The sequence below is a fragment of the Juglans regia genome, chromosome 11, assembly GCF_001411555.2.
Source record: "Juglans regia cultivar Chandler chromosome 11, Walnut 2.0, whole genome shotgun sequence".
Classification (NCBI taxonomy): domain Eukaryota; kingdom Viridiplantae; phylum Streptophyta; class Magnoliopsida; order Fagales; family Juglandaceae; genus Juglans; species Juglans regia.
In genome coordinates, this window is record NC_049911.1 from 17699802 (window position 1) to 17726742 (window position 26941).

The following is a 26941-nucleotide window of genomic DNA, read 5'->3' on the forward strand; positions in this document are numbered from 1 at the left end:
ATTTCCTCCCAAAAATAATATTTTAAGTCAGAGAAGAACTTCTTCTTTTGTTGATACGTCATCTCGGCTGGTAGAACTCTGGACACCAAATAATTTACCATGTTGGCGTACCATGGAACAAATTTTATAGCCATTAATTGCTCATCTAGGAAGGTCTCGTTAATTGGAAATTTCTCATTGTCAACCGCCTCTTTAAGCTCAAGACGAGATAAGTGGTTGGCCACTATATTCTCGGTACCTTTCTTATCTTTTATGTAAAGTCCGTCCTTGTGGTGAGACTTTTTATAAAATGATTTTAAGAAAGGACGACGGGAATTACCGTTTGCTTTAAAACTTTTTACTTCCATACCTAGGGTGCAAGACTCTACGTTATAAAATAAATGTGCTTTGAGAATAAAAAAGGTTTACATCGGAAACATTAATCTTAAAATAAAAAGGCCTCTCATACAATTAAAACTCTCGTGCCTAGACTTCTGTGCTCTTACCCTTGGGCCGTGTCCGTCCTGACGCGTTCTACTCATTTAGTTCCTTTGGGGGAGGGGCATACATAAAAACTAAAATGAGTCGAATACTCAGTAAATATTACTTCATACAGTTAAAGTATACTAATATAGGTTTTCAATCATCCATTCATCATTCCATACATACTATACGTACGTAAGGCATACATTCATTTTGAAAACATCACTAGGCGGGGTTTTTCAAAAAGGGGTTTTCTTTTCGTAAAACATTTCTCCCGTTAGTGCCTTAATTTCTTAAAGAGTTCGATGCATTCATACATTCTTTCTTATCACTTTCATTTGGCTAGTACACACTGTTACGCCCATGTGTTGGGGTTAGCGATCTTCCTTTGAACCCGGATTCCACCTGTGGCCATGGGTTGGGAATCCCTTTCAATCAGGTGGGCAGCACTAGGTGCACTACCAGTACTACTTACCCAGCATTACAATATGCCTAGTCTCTTGGTACCCTTTCATTCAGTCATGGTTGTTACGTATTTTCATACATTAAAACGTTCAGCCCTTTCTTTCAGTCAAATCCTTTCAATCGTTTTTATTTAACAATTCATTCATGGAAAAACGTCATTTAAAAGCATAAGCTTAAACATCATCTTTCAAGGCATCCATAAAGCATTAGTTCATAGGAACATTTTAACATCAGTTCATATGGATATTTTAAAACACTTTTTTCACGTCGTTTAAAGCATCAGTTAAAACACAAGGCATAAGTCTGACATCTCATTTTGTGAAGATACATACAATAGATACTGGGTATAGTCATCCATTTCATGCATACAATTAATACTTTGGTAGCATAAAATGGGGCTGCCAAGAAGGATCATACATACGTATACCTTTAAACACTTAGCATGCTTTTCATAAGACATCATTTCATGTCATTTAGTAAAGCATCGTAAAGAGAAGCATTTCAGCTTCCATTTCATATCGTTAAGAAAAATCTAGAAGAGTATGAATATAATACTTATCTGGACTCCATGCCATACTCATTTCATGCAGTTCATTCATGTGCATGTCAGATGGCAACCTACATGCATACACATAATCTTAGCGTCATTCTTTATCTGATGCATAAGAAACTAAACTAGAAGTAGAACTACACTTCACTTGAAACACTCTCCTTCTATATCGTGCTCTTACGTATCCCTTACTATGCTAAAACCTTCGGGATCTACTTACGGTCACTATCTCTTCCAAACTCAAGGTCTTACCTCGAGTGATCATCCACTAAAGTGAACCTCCACGATTCACCTTAGGGTTAAGACACCAAGACCTTCGTCGTACCCTTCCTATTGATCACATTCCGACGTATGATTCTGACTGGCAAAATCACGCATCTCAATCCTAGACAATACACCCGTCACTACATTCATGCATCTTAGCTCACACTAAATCCTCATCCCCATCCATACACGCCACTCTGCTTTAAGCCAACTCTGAGGCTTAAGCACAGTGTAACCATTCTTAGGACAAATTATCCATTACATATGGTGAATTCGTCCTGCACATGTGTCTAACCATATGCACATGTACCCTACCCCTTTATCACCTATGACCAACATATAATTCGTTGATCACTTGCTTGTATGGACAAGCGCCATACTCCGAAGCCAACCTGCTCTTCACCCGGCTAGCATGACTTTTCATGCTACCCATCCCTCTTGACAGTTCATCCCAAGACTTAACACGACAAGATTTTAGTCATAACTACACCTCACATCACGTCATAGCTTGAGACTACTCCCAAGCTACACCATGATCTTGCATTGTCACCTGACATCTCGCTATGTCATTTCTACGCCAACTCCCAACTCATCATGAGTACAGTCCCTCACGTACTCCCATCACATTGTGACATCTCATCAAGTTCCTGCTACACCATCCTTACACTAACTCCTCACCCATCACAAGCACGACTTCTTGTTTAACCATGTCACTTCATGACATTCCCCCGTCATGCTTCCGTTGCGCTACTCTTACACTATCCTGTCACTTCACTTGTACTCCCAACTATAAGTCAACTACACGGTGACACCTGTCACCTCAGATGAATCGCCACATCATAACTACTTCGGGACATTGTTCCACAATTCCTGACACTACTCATTACGCTCTACGCTCATCAACTATGCAATCATCCTTATCTTCACTACATAGTTCACCGCTTCACCTCATGGAGTACACTCCATGTGTACTCCCTTCACCCACACTACGCCACATCACCACTACGACATACATCTCATATGGTACATCACTCCACCACATGGAGTACACTCAAAGTGTACTCCCTACCCATTTCACACAACGTCACGTCACCAATACAAAACATACTTTACAACCACACTTCACAGCACAGTCCACAACACTAAACAACACACTTCCCAACTACGCCCAACACTTCACGTACACAACATAACACATCACATCACCACACTACACAGCGAACTCCACAATTACTAACAGCACAGTCCACAACCTAATCAACCAACTAACATGATAACGAGGATAAAGGAAAAGAGAGTTATACCATCGACGGGATAACCCGTGCATTGCTTGCTGTCCGACATGGCCTGTGACGTCGATAGCCACTAGCTTGGGTGGTAGCAGTCACTATCGTGACCTTACAACGATACTATCTCGGGGACCTGTTCTAAGATTATAGTGGGTAGATCTAGGCTATGTGAGGGTGGTCAACATGGTGGGGAGTCCGTGGGTGGCGGCTAAGGCTGTGTATAGTCGCCATTAGCCACGTACAGTGGCTATCCACCATGTATGGTGGCTGTCTGGGTATTTGGATAGCTAGGTGTGGTCTTGGAAGGGCTCATGGTGGCCCCGGTGGCGGCAAAGGGCTGAACATAGCGAAGCTGTGGGTTTTCAAGGGGAACCAATGGGTCTCAAGGCATGGAAATGGAGGGGGAGCTCGACTGGTTGTTGGCTAGTCATGGAGGAGCTTAAGGGGGTTGCTAGTGGCATTGTGGTGGCGAGGTGGAGGCAGCACAATGACCTACAATGGCGGATTTGGGCCATGCTTGAGGGAGATTCCGTGAGAGAGGGAGAGAGCGTGCGGGAGGAGGGAGGCTCGGCTGGCATGTGGGTGGCTAGGGGAGGTTGTCGGTGGGAGAAGGAGCTTCTGGTGGTGGTGAGGTGGCCGTGGGAGCGGTTGACAGAGGCACTAGGGGGAGAAACCCATGGGTTTCATGCATGGCCTAGGAGGAGCTACGACAGCTAGGTCAAGGGGAGAAGGATGGGGGTGGTCAGGGGAGGCCCGTGGTGGTGCTCGGTGGTGGTCGTGGCTAACGACGACAGTGCTAGTAGGGAGAGAAATGGATGAAACCCATTTCAGTTGGGCTACCGCAGGAGGAGAGAAAGAGAGCTGCAGGGTGGCTGCCGATGGTGGGGAGGCGCCGGTGGTGGTGGTGAGGCTGGGTTGTGCACAGTGGCTCCAGGCTGGGCTGAAGGAGATTCGGCAGGGGGAGGGGGTGTGTGCGGTGTAAGCTAAAGGGAGAGGGAGGAAAGAGAGGGAAAAGGGAAAAGTGAGGGAGAAAGAGAGAGAGCTATGGTTTTAATCTAAACCCTTCATCTCGGGGTCTTCAAATCGATCTAAGGGTGAGTTTTAAACACTGATTTGAAAATGCGTAAATATTTACTTAACTAAAAGTACTGAGAAGAATTAAGATAGAATATTAGTTAAACTAAACTTTTAGTTTATAAAATAATATTCTTTCATCATTAATAAAATGATGAAGTCTTACTTAATATCTTTAAGAGAATAAACTATCTAATTAATTAGAGTTTTAACATAATATAAATCTCATAAAATTTTAAATAACTAAAATCACATTGATAAAATGATATTCTACAATTATAATATTTTTGGAGCTCTTCAAAAATATTATAATTGTCTTATTTAAAATCAAGCTTAGTTCAATAACACCGAAAATGCCCAATACAAATATTTCCAAGACATTTAAAATATTCGAGCGCTTTAAAACACTTGGCTTACTTTAAAAGTCAACTGCTAGCATTAAAAACACACCTTTGATGTTCAGCACGCATAACTAGGCTAGCAGTCGCTAGAGAGAAAGGGCGGACTGTTACATCATCTCCTTCTTGTAATAAATTCTGTCCTCGGAACTTGCTTACGTCAGAAAGAATGAGCGGGGTGTTACATTTTATTTCCAAATTGAACTCTTGTACTAGCAAAATCCATCTTAACAGTCTTGGTTTGGCATCCCTCTTTGACAGCAAGTATTTAAGAGTTGAGTATCGGTACAGACGACCATCTTTGAACCTATCGAATAAGAATGAAATTTGTCAAAGAAAAACAAAACTGCTAGCAATTCTTTTTCAGTAGTAGCATAATTAAGTTGAGTTTCTGTTAAAGTCCGACTTGCATAATAAATAATATATAAAATTTTATCTTTTCTCTGCCCCAAAATAGCCTTTATAGCATAATCGCTAGCATCACACATTAATTCAAAAGGTAAATTCCAATTTGGTGATACCATAATAGGTGCTGAAATTAATTTCTTTTTCAATGTTTTAAAAGCATGCAAACATTTATCAGAAAACTCAAACCAAGTATCTTTAATCAATAGATTGCAAAGAGGTTTAATAATTTGGGAAAAATTCTTGATAAACCGACAATAGAACCCGGCGTGACCCAAGAAACTTCTCACGCCCTTCACATTGGTTGGCAATGAGAGTTTGTCAATAACTTCTATCTTTGCTCGGTCGACCTCAATTTCGTGAAGGAAATGCGGTGGCCAAGCACTATTCCCTCCTCAACCATGAAGTGACATTTTTTCCAATTTAAAACAAGATTTGTCTCCTTGCATCTCTACAAAACCAAAGATAAATTAGATAAGCAATTATCAAAAGAGTTACCAAAAATTGAGAAATCATCCATAAAGACTTCTAAAAAATTTTCCACCATGTCCAAGAAGATGGACATCATGCATCTTTGGAAAGTGGCTGGCACATTGCAAAGACCAAAAGGCATGCGCCTAATGTAAAAGTGCCATAAAGACAGGTGAAAGTAGTTTTCTCTTGGTCCTCAGATGCAATGGCTATTTGATTGTAACTGAAATATCCATCTAGAAAACAGTAGTAAGCGTGGCTGACAAGTCTTTCTAACATTTGATCAATAAAAGGTAAGGGAAAATAGTATTTCTGAGTTACATCATTCAGTCTTCGATAGTCTATGCACACTTGCCATCCCGTGACCATCCTCGTTGATATGAGTTCATTGTTGTCATTCTTGATCACGGTTATCCCTCCTTTCTTTGGGACGACTTGCACTGGACTCACCCATGCAGTAACTAAGATTGGATAAATGATCCTGGAATCTAAAAGCTTTAATGAAACTTTATGCACCATTTCTTGCATCGATGGATTCAATCTCCTCTGGAGTTGGACGATAGGTTTAAAATTATCCTCCATTAAAATCTTGTGCATGCAAATTGAATGACTAATTCCTTTGATGTCTGAGATGGTCCAACCCAAGGCCATCTCATGTTCTTGCAAGACTCTCAGCAACTTATCTTCCTCTACATCACTCAAAGAACTATTAATAATAACTGGAAAAGTAGAGTCCTGGCCTAAAAAAGCATACCTTAAATTTGATGGAAGCGGTTTGAGTTCAAGCTTGGGCGGTTTCTTACTTGGATATGTTGGTCGAGATGAGTTTATCTCTTCTACTTTCGGTTTTATAGAAGGAGAAAGGGATGGTGTAGCTTCCAAATATCTCTCGCTCCCTAACCTCTTCATCTTTGGATTCAATAGATGTAGAGTGAGTAAGATATACCTCAAGTGGTAGTTTTGGAAATTCAACTCCATAAGTCTCGTCGGCCATGACCACCTCTCAATTTCTTATTTGAAAACAAAAATGTACCTCGGAAGGGAATTTCATAGATTTAAATACGTCAAAAGTGACATGCTCCTTGCCGACCCTCAAAATGAGTTTCCCTTGCTAGACATCAATTAAGATTCTCCCCGTTGCAAGAAAAGGTTGGCCCAGTATCAAAGGGATTTCCTTGTCCTCCTCCATATCGAGTACAATGAAGTCGGCTGGAAAAATGAACTTATCAACTTTCACCAGTACATCCTCAATGAGTCCTCTCGGGTATTTAATAGATCTGTCCACCAACTGTAGAGAGATGGTGGTCGGGTATATGCCGTATGTACTGAATATAACTGGTCTCCTCGCCTATCGAGAGGAAAGACTCCCGACCAGGATGATAGAACCCTCTCGCCAAGTCTTCTATTCCAAGAGGTAAATATCTCTGTAATAACCCGATCCTAAGATTAAGCCATAAGATAAGTTTTATATATTTTTTTTATAACTATAAATATTCTACTACAGATTTTACATTGTTAATTTTAATAAGATTATTATCATATTACTATTGGTATTTGTATGACCCTTAGATTTTTGCAATAGCACTAGAGTTTGGTTTTGAATATTAAGCCTTATTTCTTCCTATCTCATAAGCTCATCCTTATCCCCTAGTTGATAAATCCAAATCCTAATGGGAAACCAAGTCAAAATCCTATCAGAAAACCCTACCATATATCCTCCTAATTAGAAAACCCTACTATATATCCTCCTTATCATCTATAAGAACCTCACGAACCCTCTGTTTTAAACACAAACAAAGTATAGAAACCAACTTCCTCTTCCTATTTTCTCCATCGTTTTTCTCAGCCAAACAGTGACTAAAATTGAGCCATGTCCCATCAAAAGTTGCCGCCTTTGATCTCAGTCTGGTCACTCAGAATCATCGTCGCACGTCGTCCCTCTTACGATTAGCTCTTTGTCTTTAATCTTCTTCGTTGCCAACATATGTCTCTGTTATGGTTTTTTATTACTTTATTATTTCCTTGGTTTAAATACCATAGACTAGTGCAAGAGGACAAACAGTGTTAACCCTTCCCAATAAAGTTACCTCTTGTAGTCTATTGCTACCCCTCTGCACTCTCAGTCTCTCAATAAATATTTGTGTGTCCCAAGGTTGAAAGAAACTTCCTTTAAGTTACCCTACAGTAGAGATTTTTTTGAAATGATATGATGTTAAACTCTTTTACGTCACTGGCCCTTTCGTTCATGTAATGACTTGTTAAGTTGAGATTTGCTTTTTACTTTTCAGCTAGAATACAAAGATTCAACCTTATTACAATTTGCCCTTATATTTCCCTTTCACTTGAAAGTTACCTTTATGATTTTGGTTAAGTATGTGCAGACCATTAAAGAAAATATGCTATTTCTTAATGTATTGTAAATCTAATACTAGAAGTAGACTCTTAAGTACTATTATTACACATCTTTTTAGAAAGTTAGTGACTTATGATACTTTATATAGATAACGACTTTCGAGGTGAGACCTTGGATTAGCAATTCGAGATAAGTAATTTGATCACAAATTAGCACTCATGTCATATGCAAACATGTCATCCAGCATAAAATGCGATCATGTTATTGCGCATAATGTTCAAATTCAGAAATTATAATTATGTATGTATTATGTCATGCATCTCATGTGTATAAGACACGTAAGTCATCTTAAGTTCAAGTGCAAGATAAGATCAGATCAGTTAATCAGATGATTATCCAGATGCATGGCACCAATGCATTTCAGTTTCAGAGTGGATGTGCAAACCACAGACTCAAGCGTGATCCATAGTATGCCAGAATACTATTAGCGGCTCCCCTCGCAGCCGCGGGACATGGGACTGGTGCACAACCTTACACACAGGATTAAGTGTGTTGGCCAATCAATTAAGTCAAATCAATCAGTTAATTCAGATAAATCAATGATGCATATATATATGATGCGTTTGTTTGTAAACTCATTTGATAATTATTCACTGCCACAAGTCTCACGAAGCAATTAAAACATTTGCCTTATGAGAACTCTTGGAGTGAGGAAAATCAAATGACTTTCGTTTTAAGTGAGACCCCATAATGCTGATCTTTTCATCTTATGGCCCACACCCAATGCATGATCACAGATGTTTGATTGTTCTAATAATTTGCCACTTATTTTACACTTCCAAGTCTCGGATTAATGATGGATAGACGTTGTAGAAAGAAAGAAGAGGCATATATATATATATATATATATATATATATATGCACACCAATGGCACTATTTTGATCATGAATATAATATTTAAGTTCATTAGGTAATGCCCAGAAAATCTAAATTCATGTGTTAATAACTTGCAAATTTATATATATATAGTTCGTAATCGATGATAAAATTCAATATTTTTTTTTTTAAGAAGAAGATGGCACCTCAATTTTATTGATAGACTTTACTTATGGCAGAGGAATACCGTAGTTACAACCAGATGCCTAAAGGTTACAAAATGAAAAATATTTTATTTAACTATACTATATAATATATTAACTATATATATGATGGTTTATATTCTTCATGGGATTGATTGGTGACTCCATTTAATATACCGATAAATAAGATTTATTGAAATATACCATTGGGAAGAGAAATTCTAGAAATTAAATGTCAATTGAACCTATTAATTACTCATATTCAATATTAGCAAATTCTTAATCTTATTGAATTAATGAACTCAAATATCAAGCCTTGGTCACTTCTATATCTAAGAGACTATGGTGCAGGTTGGATAATGGATAGTGAGTTGAGATGAAAGTTAAATAAAATATTGTTAGAATATTATTTTTTAATATCATTATTGTTTTGAGATTTAAAAATAAATAAATTATTTATTATATTTTGTGAAAATTTGGTAAAGTTGTAATAATGAGACAAGATGAAACACTTTTTATATCCAAACAGGGGCTAAGAGTGAGATCCTAAATGGTTAACACCTTGATAATTTTAGGTGAAATTATTCTGGGAATATTAATAATAATAAGGATTTTAATTTACCGTCTCCTACTAAGATGTAAATATCCCCCTAGGCAAACTAATGCGATTGATCATTATGATCCTGGCCTTCATGTACTTACTAAATATTCCTAAGTTAATTGGAAAGAATAAATAAATAAATTATAATATATGTAAAATGAGTGGAATGGTTTGCCTAACTCACATACTGCACTTAACATAAAAATTCTAACAGTAGTCCTGAGTTACTCCTTCCGTACTTACAAGAGATCATTGAACCAGGTTTCATGATGATGTTTTCAATCAATGTTTTAGTGTCTTTGTTCAAAGCTATCAATACATGAAATGCTATGGAACAATCTAATCACTATCATAACTTCCACAACCTTTTTTTTTTGTTTAATGAAGGTAATAGAAATGTAAATAGCGTTTCTGGTGCCTAAAACAAGAGTCATAGATTACTGAAATGCAAACACAATCCATCTAACCAAAACCGAAACTGGCAAAAATAATAATGTGAACAAGTCAGAAAGAATGAAGCTAAGATTGTCCAAAAACTCTAATACATGATGGGAATGTCAGGTTTCACACTACGTTCGAGCCATTATTCCAAGAACTTCCAAAACAATTTGTATTAGTTTGTTTATTAGTTCTATATCAAAAAAAACTAAGGAATGCACCAAATTCTGGTGTTCAACTGCTACCTGCTACAATTTCTCTGGGGATTTAAAGTATGTATATTAGACTGGTGTGACTATAGATTGATCCGTAATCAGTATGTTCTGTTACAGTCTTGCCAATTCAAAATGCCTCCTCCTCCTCCTCCTCCTGCAAGGGTAAAATTCAGATCTTACTTTGTGCCATGAATACTGCAGAACCAAACTTCTAAGCAGAAAAAATTTAAATCCATGTTTAATTGCACTACACAACTTTGCGGATTGATGCTGAGAGAGTTGTTAACAATAAGAATGAATACCAATTAATGCCGGGTGAGCTACTATTAACAGTAAGAAAGAATACCCATTGAGGTTTGGAAACTTGAAGAAGTCATCTGGTGAGGACATGAGTTACATCATTCCACTTCATTCAAGTGCCTCCAATTTCTGAAGCATATACCACAAGTTTGCCCACGTTTATTTCTGCAAAATGAAACCTATCCAGCAGGGTAATTAATGACAGAAAACGTATAAAGATGATTCTACAAAATAAAAAATAATAATTAAAAAACAAAAAGAAACTGCTCTACACAACAGGAACTAATGTTGATATTACAGGACTGCTGTAGATAACTCGGGTAGATAGTAGCAGTAACAGTAAGAACAAGAAGAAAGGGAAGCTGATGATAATTATTATAAGTAAACATCCATGCAAAACAGGCAGCAACTACTCATGCATTTGAGAAGCGGGTCCCATGACGATGAAAGTAGTGGCAGAAATTTAGAATATTGAAATCATAAAGATCAGCTCTTGGGACGATGAAATGTTCACAATGGCTTTTACCATATGTGACAATATTTGCAGACTTTATACAATGCAGCAACATGAAATTCAGGAGAGTCAAGTCTGTCAGCTGAAACACATTTTCAGAAGAACAGAATTGCTTGACATGAACTCTGTACATCTCCAGCAATGGGAAATGAATTTACAGATAATTCTTGCTTAAGACTCCAAAAGGTTGTAAAAAGGAAATGACTCATGGTGTCAGCCTTCTGTGTCAATATTATCATCACCAGAAGGCATCTGTCTAGTTTCCGACAATGAAAGTCGTCTGGGCTTCGCTGAGCCTGCTTGAACAAGTCCTTCCGATGACAAATTTAATGCAGCAGTTCCAGATGATGACCCCAGCAATCGCCGGACCGGGGCATCACCTGAAGATGATGCAGAGAGATTGTACGTGAAAATCCCCATTGGGTGGTCAAACTTGCAACTTGGACCAAATTTGCAGATACCGTAACGAGAATAGAAGATGCATAGAGGCTCTCCCTGTTAAAAATGAATTAGTAGCTCCCATCAATATGCATCAAATTAATCAAAGTTGTACTGCAATACAAATAAGTCTGAAACAAAACAGAAAGGGGGAAGAGGGGATTTCATAAAACCAGTTAGACTTCCAGCAAGAAGTCTCTTCCAACAAATTAACTCTATATTTACATTATACACTTAGAAAACCAAAAAATACGCTCCTAGGAAGAATGCTTAGGAAACTCAAGCCAGAACTAGTAATAGAGGATGCAAAAACGAGCTTAACTACTTCTTTGTATCTTACCACAAATCTCTGAATGAAATTAACTGCTAAGTGCATATAAATGAAAAGGGGTACCTTAGTGCATGTTATTTGTCAATAGCGATTCAGGAGGTCAAACCAGAAAGAACATAAATATAAAATTAGAAAATCCTCTGAATGTTTTCTTGAAACATCAACAAGCCAAACAGTATCCAACTCTGGTGATGTCATTATAAAAAATGCATACAGGAATACTAAAAACATGGTTAGAATAGGATAGGTTTAATTTTCTTCTATGTTTTTTTATCAGTAAACAAACGTTTCAGTGAAAAATAGAATAGACAAGAGCCCAGGTACACGGGGCATAATATACAAGAGCGTCACCTGTGCATAGTATTCTTTTATGTTATTCTGAAATTCATCATCTTTGCAACCTTTACAAAAGTATTGAAGGCTATAGACATGATAGGAAGTATGGATGTAGTCCATCCGAGTGGTGGACATTCGACCTCGGCTAACAAATACTACAGCTAGAGCTCCAGTTAAGCTCAAGGACCCTTGTTCAAACTTGGCTCATATAAGTTTAGCAGAGCTCCAGCAAAACAAAGCAAAAGAATCAAACTTGAGCTCAGCTCAAACTCGAGTCAGATTTTTTCAAAAGTTAGTTTATTTCTCTTATTAATTTAAATAAATTAAAAATTACACCCTAAACTTTAGCTATTCGAGAAAAGGTTCCTCTTAATATAAAAAATTATAAATTAAACAACAAACTTTAACTATTCAAAAAAAATTTAGAAGTTATATTGATACAATCAGGTGTACTTAGTTATATGCAAATATAACCATACCATGTTCAATGTGTACTTATATTGTAATATAGTAATTATTGGTCTACTATATCTACAATGATCAATGTAACATATAGCATACTATATTATATACTATATTTTACTTTCACAAGTAAAATATACTGCAATTATACAACATATGTTATGAAGGTATTACCAGTAGTAATTATATTATAGTAAAAGTCTAATTATGCTACAAATATAAGATATTGTGGTTATATAACATGAGTCGTATAAGTTATGTATAATTATAGTCGATAGGATTGACTATTCTATATATAAATTACGCACATACAAAAGCAATATGCAAGTATAACTACAGGGAGTTTAAACTGTACTTATTGTGCAGTACAATACTACTTCATTATTAGTTATACCATTACTAGCTACTCTAATATTAGCTGTTATATTATAATACTCACAGTAATGTAATAATATGACCTCTCTCTGATTAAAAAAAAAAATATGACCTCTTTGATTAAAGAAAACGAGCTCTCTCTGAATTGTTGATATATCACGGCAATATAGCAGTCTATGTTACATAAGTACGCAAGATAAGTCACTATATGTAACATGTACCATACATAGTCACGCCATACTATACATCATTAGTTATGATTGTTTTTAGAGATATTGCTAATATAACAATATTTTTGTTATATATACATAGTATATTTTATAAAATAAATGTTTACGTTACTTATCAAAAAATAAATGTTTGTGTTTAACAGACGAGGTTTTTAGAAAATATTCCAAAAACAGTCTAACCTATATAACATAGTTTACAGTACATACTGTATAACTTCTATGAAACAAGTTGAACGCATCTCTAATTTTATGGAAAATCTAATTCATGCAATATATAACATATGTCATTTATTAAACATCTATATTACATAATTAGAAATATCATAAAAAATAAGTAGCAAATAATGTATATGATATAGCAAATAAAACTAAATATATATAATATATTTATATATTATATATATTTATAATACAGATAAAAGTAAATACATATAACATACAGATACATTTATAATAAAAGTAAATAAACTATATAAGACTTAATAAATATATGCTAATACTATTGATTAAATATATATAATATATAAGTAACCTATATTACTACATAATATAACAAATACATATATATAGCATTGTTAAATATATAAAATAGTAGATAACATAAATATATGAATCTTATAAATAACACATAAATATAATATCTGCGTGTGTGTATATATATATATATATTTGTGTATATATATATATATGTATGTATGTAGGTATGTATGTATGTATATATTACAAGCGTTGAACAAGATCAAATGAGTTGAGTCGTGATTATACTTGCATTATTTATGATCTTAAACTGAGCCGAATTGAGCTTATGCAAGTTGGACTCTTCAATATTCAAGCTAAAATTAATAATCACGAACAACTCATTTACTAAATGAACCAAGTACGAGCCAAACTTACACAACCGAAACTCAAGCTATTCGGTTCATTGGCAGCCCTAGTAGGAAGCATTGAAGGATTGTCACGAAAATTGCAAATGCTTAAAAATCATTTTACTATAATTTCAGTATAATGTTTTGTATGTATGGGTCTAATGCAAGAGATCAATTAAGCTTAGCAATAAAGTACATCCATCAGCAATCATGCAAAGGGTGGACTAAGGCCATAAACAAACTATATTCAATTTGCAAAGCCAGCTAGTAATTATACTCTATATGCCAGTTTGAATCATTGCAAATTGTTATGCTTGCAATTTTTCTAAATACAACTTTATGCTTTCAAGGCCTCATGAAAGTCGAGTAACTGTAAATATAGGTGTACAAATTTGAACTGGGATTGCCAGGACCAGTTGAAACCCGCCAGAACCAAATGGTAGTTAGTCCCAAATCTGAGGAACCAATAAATTGGTTCTCCTCACCTGTACAGGTATATGGTACATATAAAATTGAAATTATTCCCTTCTTTAGTTGCCGCAGTCATCAATTTGACCCCCTCGCCAAACCAAGGGGGCCGGTGTACAACCCTAACTGTCAGATATTTATTCATGGAAACTTCAAAAGTAACAATAAACAAAAACTGAAGACACTTGGCATAGTCTAAAATATTGATTATGAAACAGAAAGATTCAAGCGAACATAGATAGTGTAAGTCACCTGACGTAAAGGAAGGCCTAAGGGACTCAAGACACAGTCTGGAGTAGGAATTAGCCGTTCCCGAGGATGATGGAACCGACAAACTGCACCAAACTTACAATCACCAGTTTTCATGTAAAACTGGCATTCAGGCTGGCCAGGCCTCTCAGGAAATACATTCTCTCCCTGCAATGCATAGAACCCTGCAGGGACAGAACTTGAACGAAGTGGAGAAAATGTCCCCTGAGGTCCAGCATTAGCTGATTCACCCTGGCGTGAGGTTCCATAAATCTGACTATTTCCCACCGTTTGCTGCTGCGTCTCTGGAGAGGAAACTGATCCAAGCTCACCCTGAAAAGCAATTATATTAGCATGTTGGACATAGGATATACAAGTTTAAATATATTTATTGCCTATTAGAAAAATAGTGTGACAAATGGTAGAAACTGAAATTTTTGTTATTTGCACTGCACGGTATAGAGGTAAAGGTAGCCATGTGGATCAAGCTAGTGGATTTTGATTCAACACCTGTGACGTCATATACATATATCCGTATGTCCATGAAATTCTAAAGTTCACTTTCCTTTCGATCAGGACCACCTCAAAGCAAATCCCAAAAACCTAGTCATTTAGCACCCAAACATGTTTCGTGTGAAATTGACCCAGAACTTGATGCAAAAATCAAATTTAAAAGCGTTGCTCTCTTAAAATGATATAATATAACTGACATGAGGAAAAATCTTCACTTTCAGGCCACAGTAACATCTTTCTGTACCATAACCTTCCATCAGACAAGCAGCATCTCAGCAGCTCACCATCACTGCCACCAAATACCAGCAGCAGCAGCTGTTCCCAAGAAGGAAACACTCCACCAACAACTGGTATCACCCCACCCCAACCAACTTACGGCAAAGTTGAAATGTGGGTATAACCCAGATGCAACAAAGGAAGGTCATCAGTTCCACCGAGCATTTCCAGTCATTCCAAATTGGGAGGAAGCAAGAGATAGAAAGAAAGTCAAACTTATAGGATCACCATATGTGTCGTTGCTCAACATTTTTCCAATAAAAAAGCAATCATCCTGAAGAAAATATTTTTCCCTCCCTTTCCCTTTCCCATTACCCCTCTCCATAACTTCCTTAACTTTTCTTATCCCCTCCCCCTTAGATTGCCTAACGTAGCTTAAATGCAAACAAGTATTCAACATTTGAACAATATTTTGTAGGAATGAATGCAGAAAAGCTTACACTGTATGCATTCCACCCAGGTACTGACACCACTCCCTGAGGTAGAAGCAAAGGTGCATAACTTGAAGGACCTTGCCAGCGTGGACTGGGAATAAAAGATGCTCTTGACCAGTTGCTAATTCCTCCTGGGTAGGACTGCTGACCAGGAGTTGTTGGAGACTGCATGGTAGGATATACAGGAGAACCACTCAAGGAAACCATCATATTTGTTGGTTGAGGGTGGTGGAATTTACAAGTGCTTCCAAACTTGCATTGTCCAGTTCTTAAATAGTAGGAACACTGAGCCTCGTTCTGAATGGGGGAACATGAAATTAAATAAACAAACAAACATAAATTTCATTCACCTAGAAAGAAAAGATAACTATGAAAGACCAATGCTCATTTCAGATATGCGACAGATGCTTGCAGGGATACAATATTGGTTATATGAAAGGCCCAAATGTGTGAGAAATTTCAATCCAAACTTTCCAGTAATGAGTTAGTACAGCTGATGCGGACCCAAAACCAATTAACATACAGGAACGTATAACAAGATGATAAACTCCTTATATGAAGACATGGTTAAATAAGTAAAAGGAGAATATTTAATTTACCGGGCGAAGAGGATAGCCTAAAATATTTAAGGTAACTCTTCCAGCAACTCCAGCTTTGTCTCTAGGATGATGAAACTTACATGTCGCCCCAAACTTGCAAGTTCCTGTCTTCAGGTAGTACTATAGAACACATCAAAACAGTATATTAGTTGCCCAAACTGTACAAGGAAAATTGAATATCTAACATCCCCTGAAATAGAAGCCATATTCTCCAAATGCATGACTATTGGCGCAGAGCAAGTTAATTGTCTTCATGATGATAGTCACCAGACAACAATTAAGGGATTATTTCAAAATAAATCATGGGCCAAAGTAAGGATAGAAAGTATAAAAGTCCTTCATTGCAACTTTTATAGTTAACTGTTGTGCGTCAACCAATGTTCATTTACCACACTCTTACTTAATGTCCAATATCCAGGAGGAAAAATCTCTTTTCCCCTTTCAGAAAGCATTACAGCCTAGTTCATCAAATCTCTTTAATTTCTCACAACTAATAAATTTCATTAAAAGGCACAAAAGGGGCGACCCAGGTATACAAAATGTATACAAGAAAAAGATACATGAAAATCATGGGAGTTAGGCCCACTAATATAGCAACTGTCCAAAGGAAGATGGCATTTTGTTTTGTTGGGTTGGGGGATGCGGGCAAGATACACTATACTAGGTAAGTTGGTACCATCTTCCACACTACTGTAATTTGCAGATTGCTACTTAACTCTCTCCAAGCACTAAAAAGATCAACTATACTTATGAGCATTACCCAAGTCAAACCCATCGGATTAAAGAAATCATTCCATAAAGCCCTAACGGTTTCACAATGCAGTAAGAGATGATCAATACTGTCCACTCCTCTCACAAATAGAACATTACTTAATCACAATGATGTTTCTTTTCCTTATCCATAGTAAGAATTCTTCCCAAAGAGGTTGTCCAAGAAGCACAAATGCAGCTCTTGAAGGGACCTTCATTCGCCAAATGCTCTTCCAAGGAAATGAATTATTATCATAAGGAATAAGGATATTAAGAAAGAACATTGAACAACCGTCTCATGGAAATGGCCCAAAGAAGATTATCTCCCCCTTCTCTTCTCAACTTGGTGGAATACAATGGATTATAGAACGGTAAAGGCTTTCTACTTCCCAGTCATGAGCCGCTTTGATAATTCATCATATATTTTTCTTTAAGGCTTCGTTTGGTAAGCAAACTCATCTCAACTCATCATTACAACTTTTTCAAATCCCAATACAAAATATAATAAACAATTCAACTTTTTCAAATCCCAAAATAATAATAATATTAAAAAATAATATTCTAACAATATTTTATCGTCTCAACTCAACTCAACTCAATTCAGTTCAACATCCAAACGCAGCCTAAGAATAAAGAATGGAGAAAATTTATAATAAGCCTTGACTTTATCAGAGAAATTAGCCTTGACTTTATCAGAGAAATTAATCAATCAAGATGTGTATAATCGTCTATTAATAGAGATGACCAAATTTTTAAAAAGTGATCAAGAAATTTAATACCCACACAATTGTTCAGAATCCCAAAAAATAATCCAATCAACGAATCAATGAGCAATAGGCATCAGGAAACATATCTCCATCATTTTGGAGTGTCCAATTGTGAAATATCATTAACTAACCAACTCAACAACCACGGAGATCTTGTATTATATAGAAAAGTTCCTCTCTCGCTATAACAATCCAAGGAAGGCCCATGTCACATTAGGGCCTATACTCCAAAATAAATAGTCAATGTTATAATTAGAGTCTCTTGGAATTATTATGAACGGCTTGAACTTCTCCCTCCCCGCGAAGTGAGATCCCATTCACCACCTTATCGTAAATAAACCCATTCAACCTTCCTATTAATCACGATCCGGAATATTACAATCTACCTCCTCATATTCCTGACGTTCTCATTGGGTCATTCCATCATAGGTGACACAACTCAAGTTCTATACTCTAGTCGAGATTGACTCAAATATCATTTGTAAAGACCCAAGGAAGAATCAAGATCACTAGGTCAATGTTACAATTGGAGCCCCCTAGAATCATTAAAAAGGGTTTGAACTTAAGTTCTAAATTTTGTTGCAGTGATCATTCCGGTTTAAGCACTTGAATAGAATATTTTGGTACCGTGCGTTCCTGTGTACCGTTTCGGGATTAGCTATATATAAAAAAAAAGTATACATTTATGAATGTGTGTGCATGTGTGTGTGAGTATAGGGAAGAATTGACGGTTTATAAAATAAATATACATTGAAAACGTTATTAAAAAAAAAAAAAAAAAGAAAAGAAAAGAAGGTAGAGATATTAGTGTTAAAAGATAATGTTAAAAGAAAATCACAAACTTGAGTTGAGATACATACAAAAGAAACAAAAAAAAAAAAAAAGAGTTGAGAAACATATTTAATGTTACATAAACACGAGAGAATGAGAAGACATATTTAAAGTTAAAAAAAATTAAAATTATATAAATGCCTTTTAGATTTTCAAATATATGAATGCCAGCTAGATTTAAAATTTACAAAAAAGTCATCCAAACTCGAGAAAAGTAAAAAATTGCCATTAAAACAGTTCGGAATGGAATGTGGTCCAGAATGCTAATTCTGGTCGGAATAGGCCGGAATGGACAGGAACTTGGAGTGAAACGGAACGAGGAGGTATAATATACCAGTTACTACATCTGAACAGAAAGTTCTGGCTGGAATGGCCCCAAAAAAATGGAATTCAAAACTATGGATTGAACATCTCCATCCCAATCAATATAGGTTGTCATTCTTCATTGTCCTATACACAATCCCACTCACCAGGCTCCTATAAAATCACATAATCCAGGGTATTATACCAGTAACACAATTAGGAGGCAGAGATATAACAAGTGACCAAAATCATCACATCTAATTAGCACCAAGCCTCCAAATATTACCTGTGGCCATAACAATCCATAATGCATATATTGTTGCTAAAAACATACATTCAGTTTGACTTATAGCATGCACTAGTCTGAATAACAATTCAATATTCTATATTAAATATAACTGTTCATCAGTCTGATGACCCTAAAATCTAAAACAGATGTGTTTCACAAACTAAATTTAGGCTTCCCAGCCCCACCCCATTGCCACCAATTTTTCCTAATTAAAGGATATGCAAGCCCTTGCAACTTCATGCTGGAATCAATGTTTCTTTCAAAATATGAACTGAAATATACATATACATATACATATACATATACATATACGCATGCATATCTACACACACGCCTATATACAAACATCAGTATATAGTGTTTTCATACCTGAGTACCTGGGGGCATGCTACATTAGGGAAACTTTTGGAAATTTTTTAGAATTCTTGAAAAAATTAAGATACATTTTGTAATGGGTTTTCTGAAAGTGGGTAGGAAAATGAGAAGTTGTTGGATAAAAACTTTTTTGTGAGTCAAAACAGAGATCTTTTAGTCAAAATTATAATAGCAAGTAAATATTTCATAAAACGTTGTTTTTTCACCTTTCCACTCCCATTTGTTCCTTCAAATGAAGTAGAAAACAAAACAAAACAAAGCAAAATCATTTTTAAGTCTACTACTTCATTAAACTGGAAACACAAGGAATAGAGTGAATTCTGATACCACTGCAATAACACCATTGTTTTAATCATGCACAATGATGACTACAAAATCCAAGAACACCCCTGTAACTGTTAGCCAAAGGCCATCAGGCTTGTGAAAACATGGGGGTTTTATATTGTCTCTCAGATTTTTGGGGCTAAAACAAAGGGCTCTATCTTGCCAATATACATCATTTTCATAGCCTCCACATTTAAAATGCTAGCATGGTAAGTTCACTTGTTTAATAAATAAGGAGCATACCTAGAATCAGACCTAAAAGCATAGGCCAGTAGGAGGAGATGCCCAACAAGAACAGTTACCAATCATCAAGCACACACCTAACTAATGAGGAATATTATTAACACCATCTCACATGTTCAACAAATTAAATCTATTTGTAGGCCGAGGGCACCATCCCCAAGTCATCTGCTGATATGGCAGGTGCCAAAGCCGAAAATGAAAATTGGGGGGAAATTTGTTGGGCTAAAAATAAAAATCGATTGCAGGAAATGAAAACATAGGGCACCAAGATGAAAGTGAAAATGCAAAGAGAATGACTTGTAGAGCAGGAATCTGAAAGCAATAGTTCATTTCATTTTGAGATTTGAATTTCAAATTCTTTTCAAGGCTGACATGGCACAGCAGATGACCTGGGGATGATGTTCCCAGAGATGAAGAGTAGCAGAGAGCGCGGGCGCGCGAGAGAGAGACCCCGATCAAGGGCACACCCAACCATTCTCTAATAACAAGCAAAAACCCAACCAATGTTGGATTATCATGACATTAGTGTTGAGAGTATCACTAAAATGATTGGATTAGGGCACCCTTTGAATAGAGTTTGAGTTCATGTCCATTTGTGCTTTGTCAATTTAATCAAATGAAGAGGTAAGAAGCCAGAAGCACACAATTGACTCCATGTGAAAGACATGAATTAGGTCTCTTTTGAAGAATATAAGTTTTATTCTTAAGTCGTGACAAGCATAATATAATGATTTGTGACAAACAAACAACCCCATAGAGTGCAAAGAACCTACCATTTCAGAACTGGATGAAACTTGTGAAATTAATATCATTTTCATAAAGGAAAACCTAATGGAAGTTTGAATTGAATGTCCTTCCACCACCTCCTTCTCCCCACATCCTCAAAGGCTTTTGGAAAAATGTTGAGGAATTAAGTGTAACGGTACTACAGTAATTTTCATCATTATTAAAGTAGAGAAGCAGCACATGCAGTGGCGGACCTGGGCTTAGGGTCATCTCCTCCCCCCCCCCCGGCCCCCCAAGCGGGAAAAAGTTCTTGAAATTTCAAAATCCCCCTAAATTTTATATAAATATAGAGAATGCCATATAATCCCCATATGCTCTCTAGAATTTTCTAAAATTTCCTTATACCTAGAAATGCCTCTCTCCAATTTTTTTCCTATAGTCCCAAAATTTTGTACAATTTCTATATATTATCTATTTTCAAGGATGTAGCCTCACTAAGATTAATTTAAACTAAGTTTAGGTGAAATAATAAATTTATTTATATGGATCCCAAAGTTTTTTGTTATACAATATTAGGCTTCTTAATATGGAATCCAATGTGAAAATACAACAAAAAGCATTTAAGGTTGATGATCTATATGAAAAATAGTTGAGAGGTTTTATCTTCTAGACTTCATTGAGCAAGAAAAAATTTATTTAAGGTCTCAATTATATCATTATATGTTTAATGTGACACGAAAATATCTAGATTTTACATGAAACTTAATAAACTAGATTACACACTAGAATGAAAGAATGCCTTCTAAAAGATCACTTGATAGATTCTATAAAGAAAATAAATTCTAAATATTTGATTGCAAAAATAATAATGGATGAATTTATTCGATGAAACATTATCATCATAAATTTGAAACATATATTAAGTTGTGTTTTTAGAATTTTATTTTTATGCGTATGTAGCAAATAATCGAGATCTAGTTATATATATAGTTATGTTTTTTTTTTTAATACCTTTTTTGTTTTACATAAATGTGTCACGCAATAAAAAAGTTGGCCCCCCCTCAAAAAAATTGCTGGTTCCACCACTGGCCACAGGGAAACCCTCTCTCTCTCTCTCTCTCTCTCTCTCTCTCTCTAGATATATGTCTATTTATATATATATATAATTCTTTTTATGACTTACACCTGCAAAATTATCAAGGTTGACCCCTAAAAATTTTCTAGTTGAATTTGTAGCTTACAAATACACATGGCTGGGCCACAGACGTACACTGTTTCATGCCAATAGAAAGTATGCAGAGCATAATCATGAAACAAGTAACTATGCCAACTACATGGAAATACATGCCTGACATTCTGGTTGTCCCACTCTTTCTGGAAAGTCCCCCTTCATCCTTGCAGTAGCAATAGCCTAGAAGAAAAGTAGAATCTAGTTAAGTTCCCCAAATATGAAAATCTTATGAAGTTTAACTACTTTATATTAGACTCAGAAACTTCACGTGGGGAAGAATGCAACAACAAATAACAATAGTACGTGAAGTATATCAGCTAAGCAAAAGAGTGCATGAAGCATACTGAAGTCCAGAGGAGCATGTGAGTGTGTGTTTTGCAAGCTTTCATTCATAAGCAAGTGTGCACCAAGCTCAAAGCCAGCAACATTACACCAGTATGAGTACATAGAGGACGACATGCATGTACATAATGTTCCTCCCATTCCTTACTGCTCTGGACTAGTGAGTGCCTAAAAGCTTAACCAAACAATCTACTCACACATTCTAACCTTTTCTATATTTTCTACTTTGAGTCAAATCTAGAGACAGGCTCTAATTCAAAAAATATATATAAAAAAACCTAAAAAAGAATAGAATAAAGAAGATGGCAAGGAACACATGGTGAGATTGTTCGTGTCTACGGCTCTACATTTCAACTCCTTTGTAGATTCTGTTATGATATCTAAAAGGCATCAGATGGGTAATCTAGCAAGCTCATAACAATGGATCAAAGCTATCTCCATCATATAGCATTTAAGACAAAATTGTTCTTTCAAAATATGCTGCAGCTCATACCAGCTTCCTGTTAGGAGGATGATTAAATCTACACGTTGCCCCAAATCTGCAGAGGCCTGTTCTAATGTAATATGAACAATCTGGCTCTCCAGGACGCTCAGGATACAGCCCAGAGTCCATCATTTCACTTGATATCAAGTTCATTTGCCACATTGCATCTGAAATTAAATTGATGAATAAATACATGGCATATACTATGAAAAATAGATAAACAAAAGGAAAATAATTTCACAGCATTCATTAATCCGAGATCAATATTCCTGATATCCCTAATCTTCATTGTGCATGAACCTACTTTAAGAGAAATCGTCACCTCAACTAAAATACGAAGTAATCAATTTCAAAATAACCCCCCCAAGAAATATCACACGGAAGAGTAAGGTCAAAGGCAGATATGCTACAAGAATAGACAAGTAAAAGCCTTCTTTTCTACCTTCCATACTTGCATTCCCAGCTCCCAAGTTTAAAAATAAACAAATAACTATATTAAGGAAGCAAAATCCTCTCTAATTCACTCATGCAGGATAATCTCCATGCGTCTCTTGTAACAGGGGAAAAACCACTTGGCTTTGGAGAGAAGAGAAGAAGAAATTATTTATTATGCAAGAGGTAGAGAAAAAAAGATAAAGAAGGATATACGCAACTCTACCGACAACTATTTATTATGCTATATTGTTAATTCAATATTAAAGAGTAGGATGCTAAAGGCGAAAATTTCTAAAATTTTCAATTTTCAGTAACGACAACACACAAGGCTTCAACAATTACTACTAGACTAAGGCACATGCACAACTACTTAGCTTGACTATTATGAAACCTTCACTTTTCCTGGCCCTAAAAACGTATATAGACTTTAGAGTAATCACGACCTTCCTACAGAGACTATTTATCTACATAAGGCTGCAATTGATTTGACATAAAATGAGTAAAAGAAGACAGAAAAGAAAACCTAAAATATTTTCAGAGATAACTATTTTTTTCCATGTTTGTGTGAAGAACTAAAAAAGTTCCCAAAAATATTTGTGGTAGTTTGGTTGGTATGTAAATTATTTGCAAATTGCCACCACTCAAAACACTATGCCACCAGATTTTGGGTTTCGAAAGCCTCAAAGAAGGGTCAAAAACCACCCTAATCCCAGCTTCAATGCATCCAAAAAAACGGTTGGCAACGAGCAATTCAAGGTCGAAGATGGAGCAAGATATGTAAACAAAACGGGATATGGGTTAACTCAGATCAGTTTGGATTGCTGAATTGTTACTGGGTGAGGTAGGACTCAATGGCATTGAGAGCTCGAATCAGAGTAGTGGGATGTGAAGGTGATTTGGGGAGGGAGGGAAGGAGGGAGGGGGGTGGGGGGGATGGGTCAAAGTCTGAGTCGAAGTCTAAGCCAATGAGGTGGTTGTGACAGGACAAATGAATGGGACAGATAAATGGGGGCAGGCAGACGATCGCTGCTTTGCTCCACAAGGGTCAACAAGCTTAGTAGTGGAATTTGAGCATGGGGAGAATGGAGATTAGCGATCCAAAAAATGGCTTACAATGTTCAATTTTCCTATTGAACAACCTATCCTTGATAGCTAAAACCCAAAAAACTGGAAATATTTTTCCCAAAAATGTTTTGAAAAAAAGAAAACACAATCCTAACTCAAAGTTTGTGTAATTTTATTATTGAGGAAGATAGTCAAATATATAGTGACATATAATAAATTAACACCTTTTACATTGCCACTTAAACATTTCAAACTAAACAATAAAACTTAATGACCAATAAACAAAAAAGGAAAAAGGAAATAAATACAAACGCAAAACCAAGAATAAGTCAATTCAAAAGGAAAAATAAAATTCCAATTACATTTTCTCTGTTACCAGATATCCATGGCACCCACGATGATAAATTAACTATTCCAAATTTACCAAAATAAAAGTCACAGAAGAAAAAAAGCAAGGTTTTTTAATATAATGCGATGTAAAGCATGGAACTTATGAATTGCATATCTGATTGTACACGAATTAGGAAAAACCCAAAAAATGTGTAACATATAAGGGCATTGCAATTAAAGAAAAGAGTTTTAAGGCGTAAAAAACCAAAACAACCCCAGTAATGCGAATAAGAACTTATCAGTGTCATACCGATCAAAAAGAACGTATCAGTGTTATAAGAACGAATAAGAGTAAAAACAAAAAAAGTTAGCAATTAAAAAATGAAAAATCAAAATTAACAAAAGAAAATGAGATTTTCAGCATTGAACCAGCTCAATTCAACCGGGGGAACGGGTGTTAACGACAATTCACAATCACGAAACAGCCATCACTACCAGCAACCAAGCGGGACTACTATATGCAAATGAATCACGAACACCACAGTAAGCACCAAATAGCATCTTACGGAAACATCCAACAAATAAACTAAGAAGTCGCAAAATATGGCGTATGAAGGAGACCTTCGTTCAAGGAGGACGGCGAAAGCGAGGCTCCCTCGGTCACGGCCACCGCCGGTGCCGCCGCTCGGGACATCGGAATTCCGGCGTCGAATTCCATGGCTCCATCACCACAGCGCCGTCACTCTATCACTCCCCACCGGAAATCCCATCCCCCTTCCCCCCCCGCCCCCCCAAAAGCAACCAATCACCACCACGACCTGTCACTCTAGCTTATCCCCGTCCCCAGCGCCAAGAAACCGATCACTCAAAACTAATCAGAAAGCCCAACAAGACGCAAGCTGGATAGGGAGAGTGGTGTTAGAGAGAGAGAGAGAGAGAGAGCGCGTCCTCTTCTCCTCTCCACAAAAACGAGAATAAAAACCAACCATCCAACCAGACAAAAGCCCCCCCTCTCCCAGTTTTTTTTTTTATTTAAAAAAAAAAAAACACTTAAAAACATTAGGAGAAAATGGACGCGCCACATCTCTCCCACTGGCAAGAATTGGCCCTCTTCTCACAACTCGCTTTCTCCGCTTAACACGTGACGGAATCAACGGCTTTGAATTTTTTATTCGAATTATTGCCCATACGTTAAAGTTTTATTGTTTGATTTCGACATTGACAAAATTAGGTGCTCGACACGTGTCTGCTGCAAAAAGCGAGTGTTGAAATGTTTTAAGGGCCGAGAGTGCGAGGAAGTGGTACAGGATACCAGAAACTCGGACCGCTTCACATAACTGCTTTTACCAATATAGCAAGTTGTTTTTGTTTTTTACAAATTGCTGCCACGTAATATTTTTAAATAAATTCTTCGATCAATTACATAAATAATAAATTATTTAAAGAAAATGTCACAATAAATTGATTGATGATGAAAAAAATAGAAAAAGAACAATATTTTAAATTGAAAAATTATATTTACAATCATAGAATGCGTAAGTATCGTGTATTATTTTAAAAATAAATAAATAAATATGAAATCCGCATGAAAAAATTAATTTTTTAATAATATACTTCACTCATTTTCTAAAAGAGTACGTGGTATTTATACAACTCATAACTGTATCTAACATTATTTTTTTAAATTACGAGATTTTGATCAAATACATCAAAGGTATTATTATTGTTCAAAATTCAATTCTAAGAAAACATTTGTAAAATCAAATGATTAGTTATTTTAAGAACAAATTAGCGTATTTGGGTAACACCAAACATTTTCAAATTTTTTCATAACTTTTCATCTAATTATTACCTAATCATTATTCAAATACAAAAATAATACAATTTTTATAAATGTCAAAATAAAAAAATTATATTCAAATAACTTTTTTTAACTTAATCTATTTACTTTTACAAACTCCAATACAATACTTATTTTTTAAAAAACATT

At 36.0% G+C, this 26941-nt stretch overlaps 1 protein-coding gene across 1 annotated transcript; it reads right to left on the reverse strand.

Annotated features, from left to right (window-relative positions):
- Window positions 1-10718: 10718 nt before the first annotated feature.
- LOC108984602 (zinc finger CCCH domain-containing protein ZFN-like) lies at window positions 10719-25923 on the reverse strand. Its single transcript, XM_018956642.2, has 7 exons — window positions 25573-25923; window positions 23131-23288; window positions 22413-22475; window positions 16457-16576; window positions 15864-16154; window positions 14638-14967; window positions 10719-11374 (listed from the first exon to the last, which is right to left on the reverse strand). Exons 1-7 carry the CDS (start codon window positions 25667-25669, stop codon window positions 11093-11095), a joined length of 1341 nt encoding a protein of 446 aa, XP_018812187.1. The 5' UTR covers window positions 25670-25923; the 3' UTR covers window positions 10719-11092.
- Window positions 25924-26941: the final 1018 nt, after the last annotated feature.

Bases quoted from the DNA above. Each gene is read 5' to 3' on its own strand.
- LOC108984602 (XM_018956642.2), bottom strand. From the start codon at position 25,669: ATGGAATTCGACGCCGGAATTCCGATGTCCCGAGCGGCGGCACCGGCG. The intron at 23,289-25,572 runs GTCTCCTTCATA...ATTTAATTTCAG, and splicing joins GCCGTCCTCCTTGAACGAAG to ATGCAATGTGGCAAATGAAC. The intron at 16,155-16,456 runs GTAAATTAAATA...TCCCCCATTCAG, and splicing joins TAGGCTATCCTCTTCGCCCG to AACGAGGCTCAGTGTTCCTA.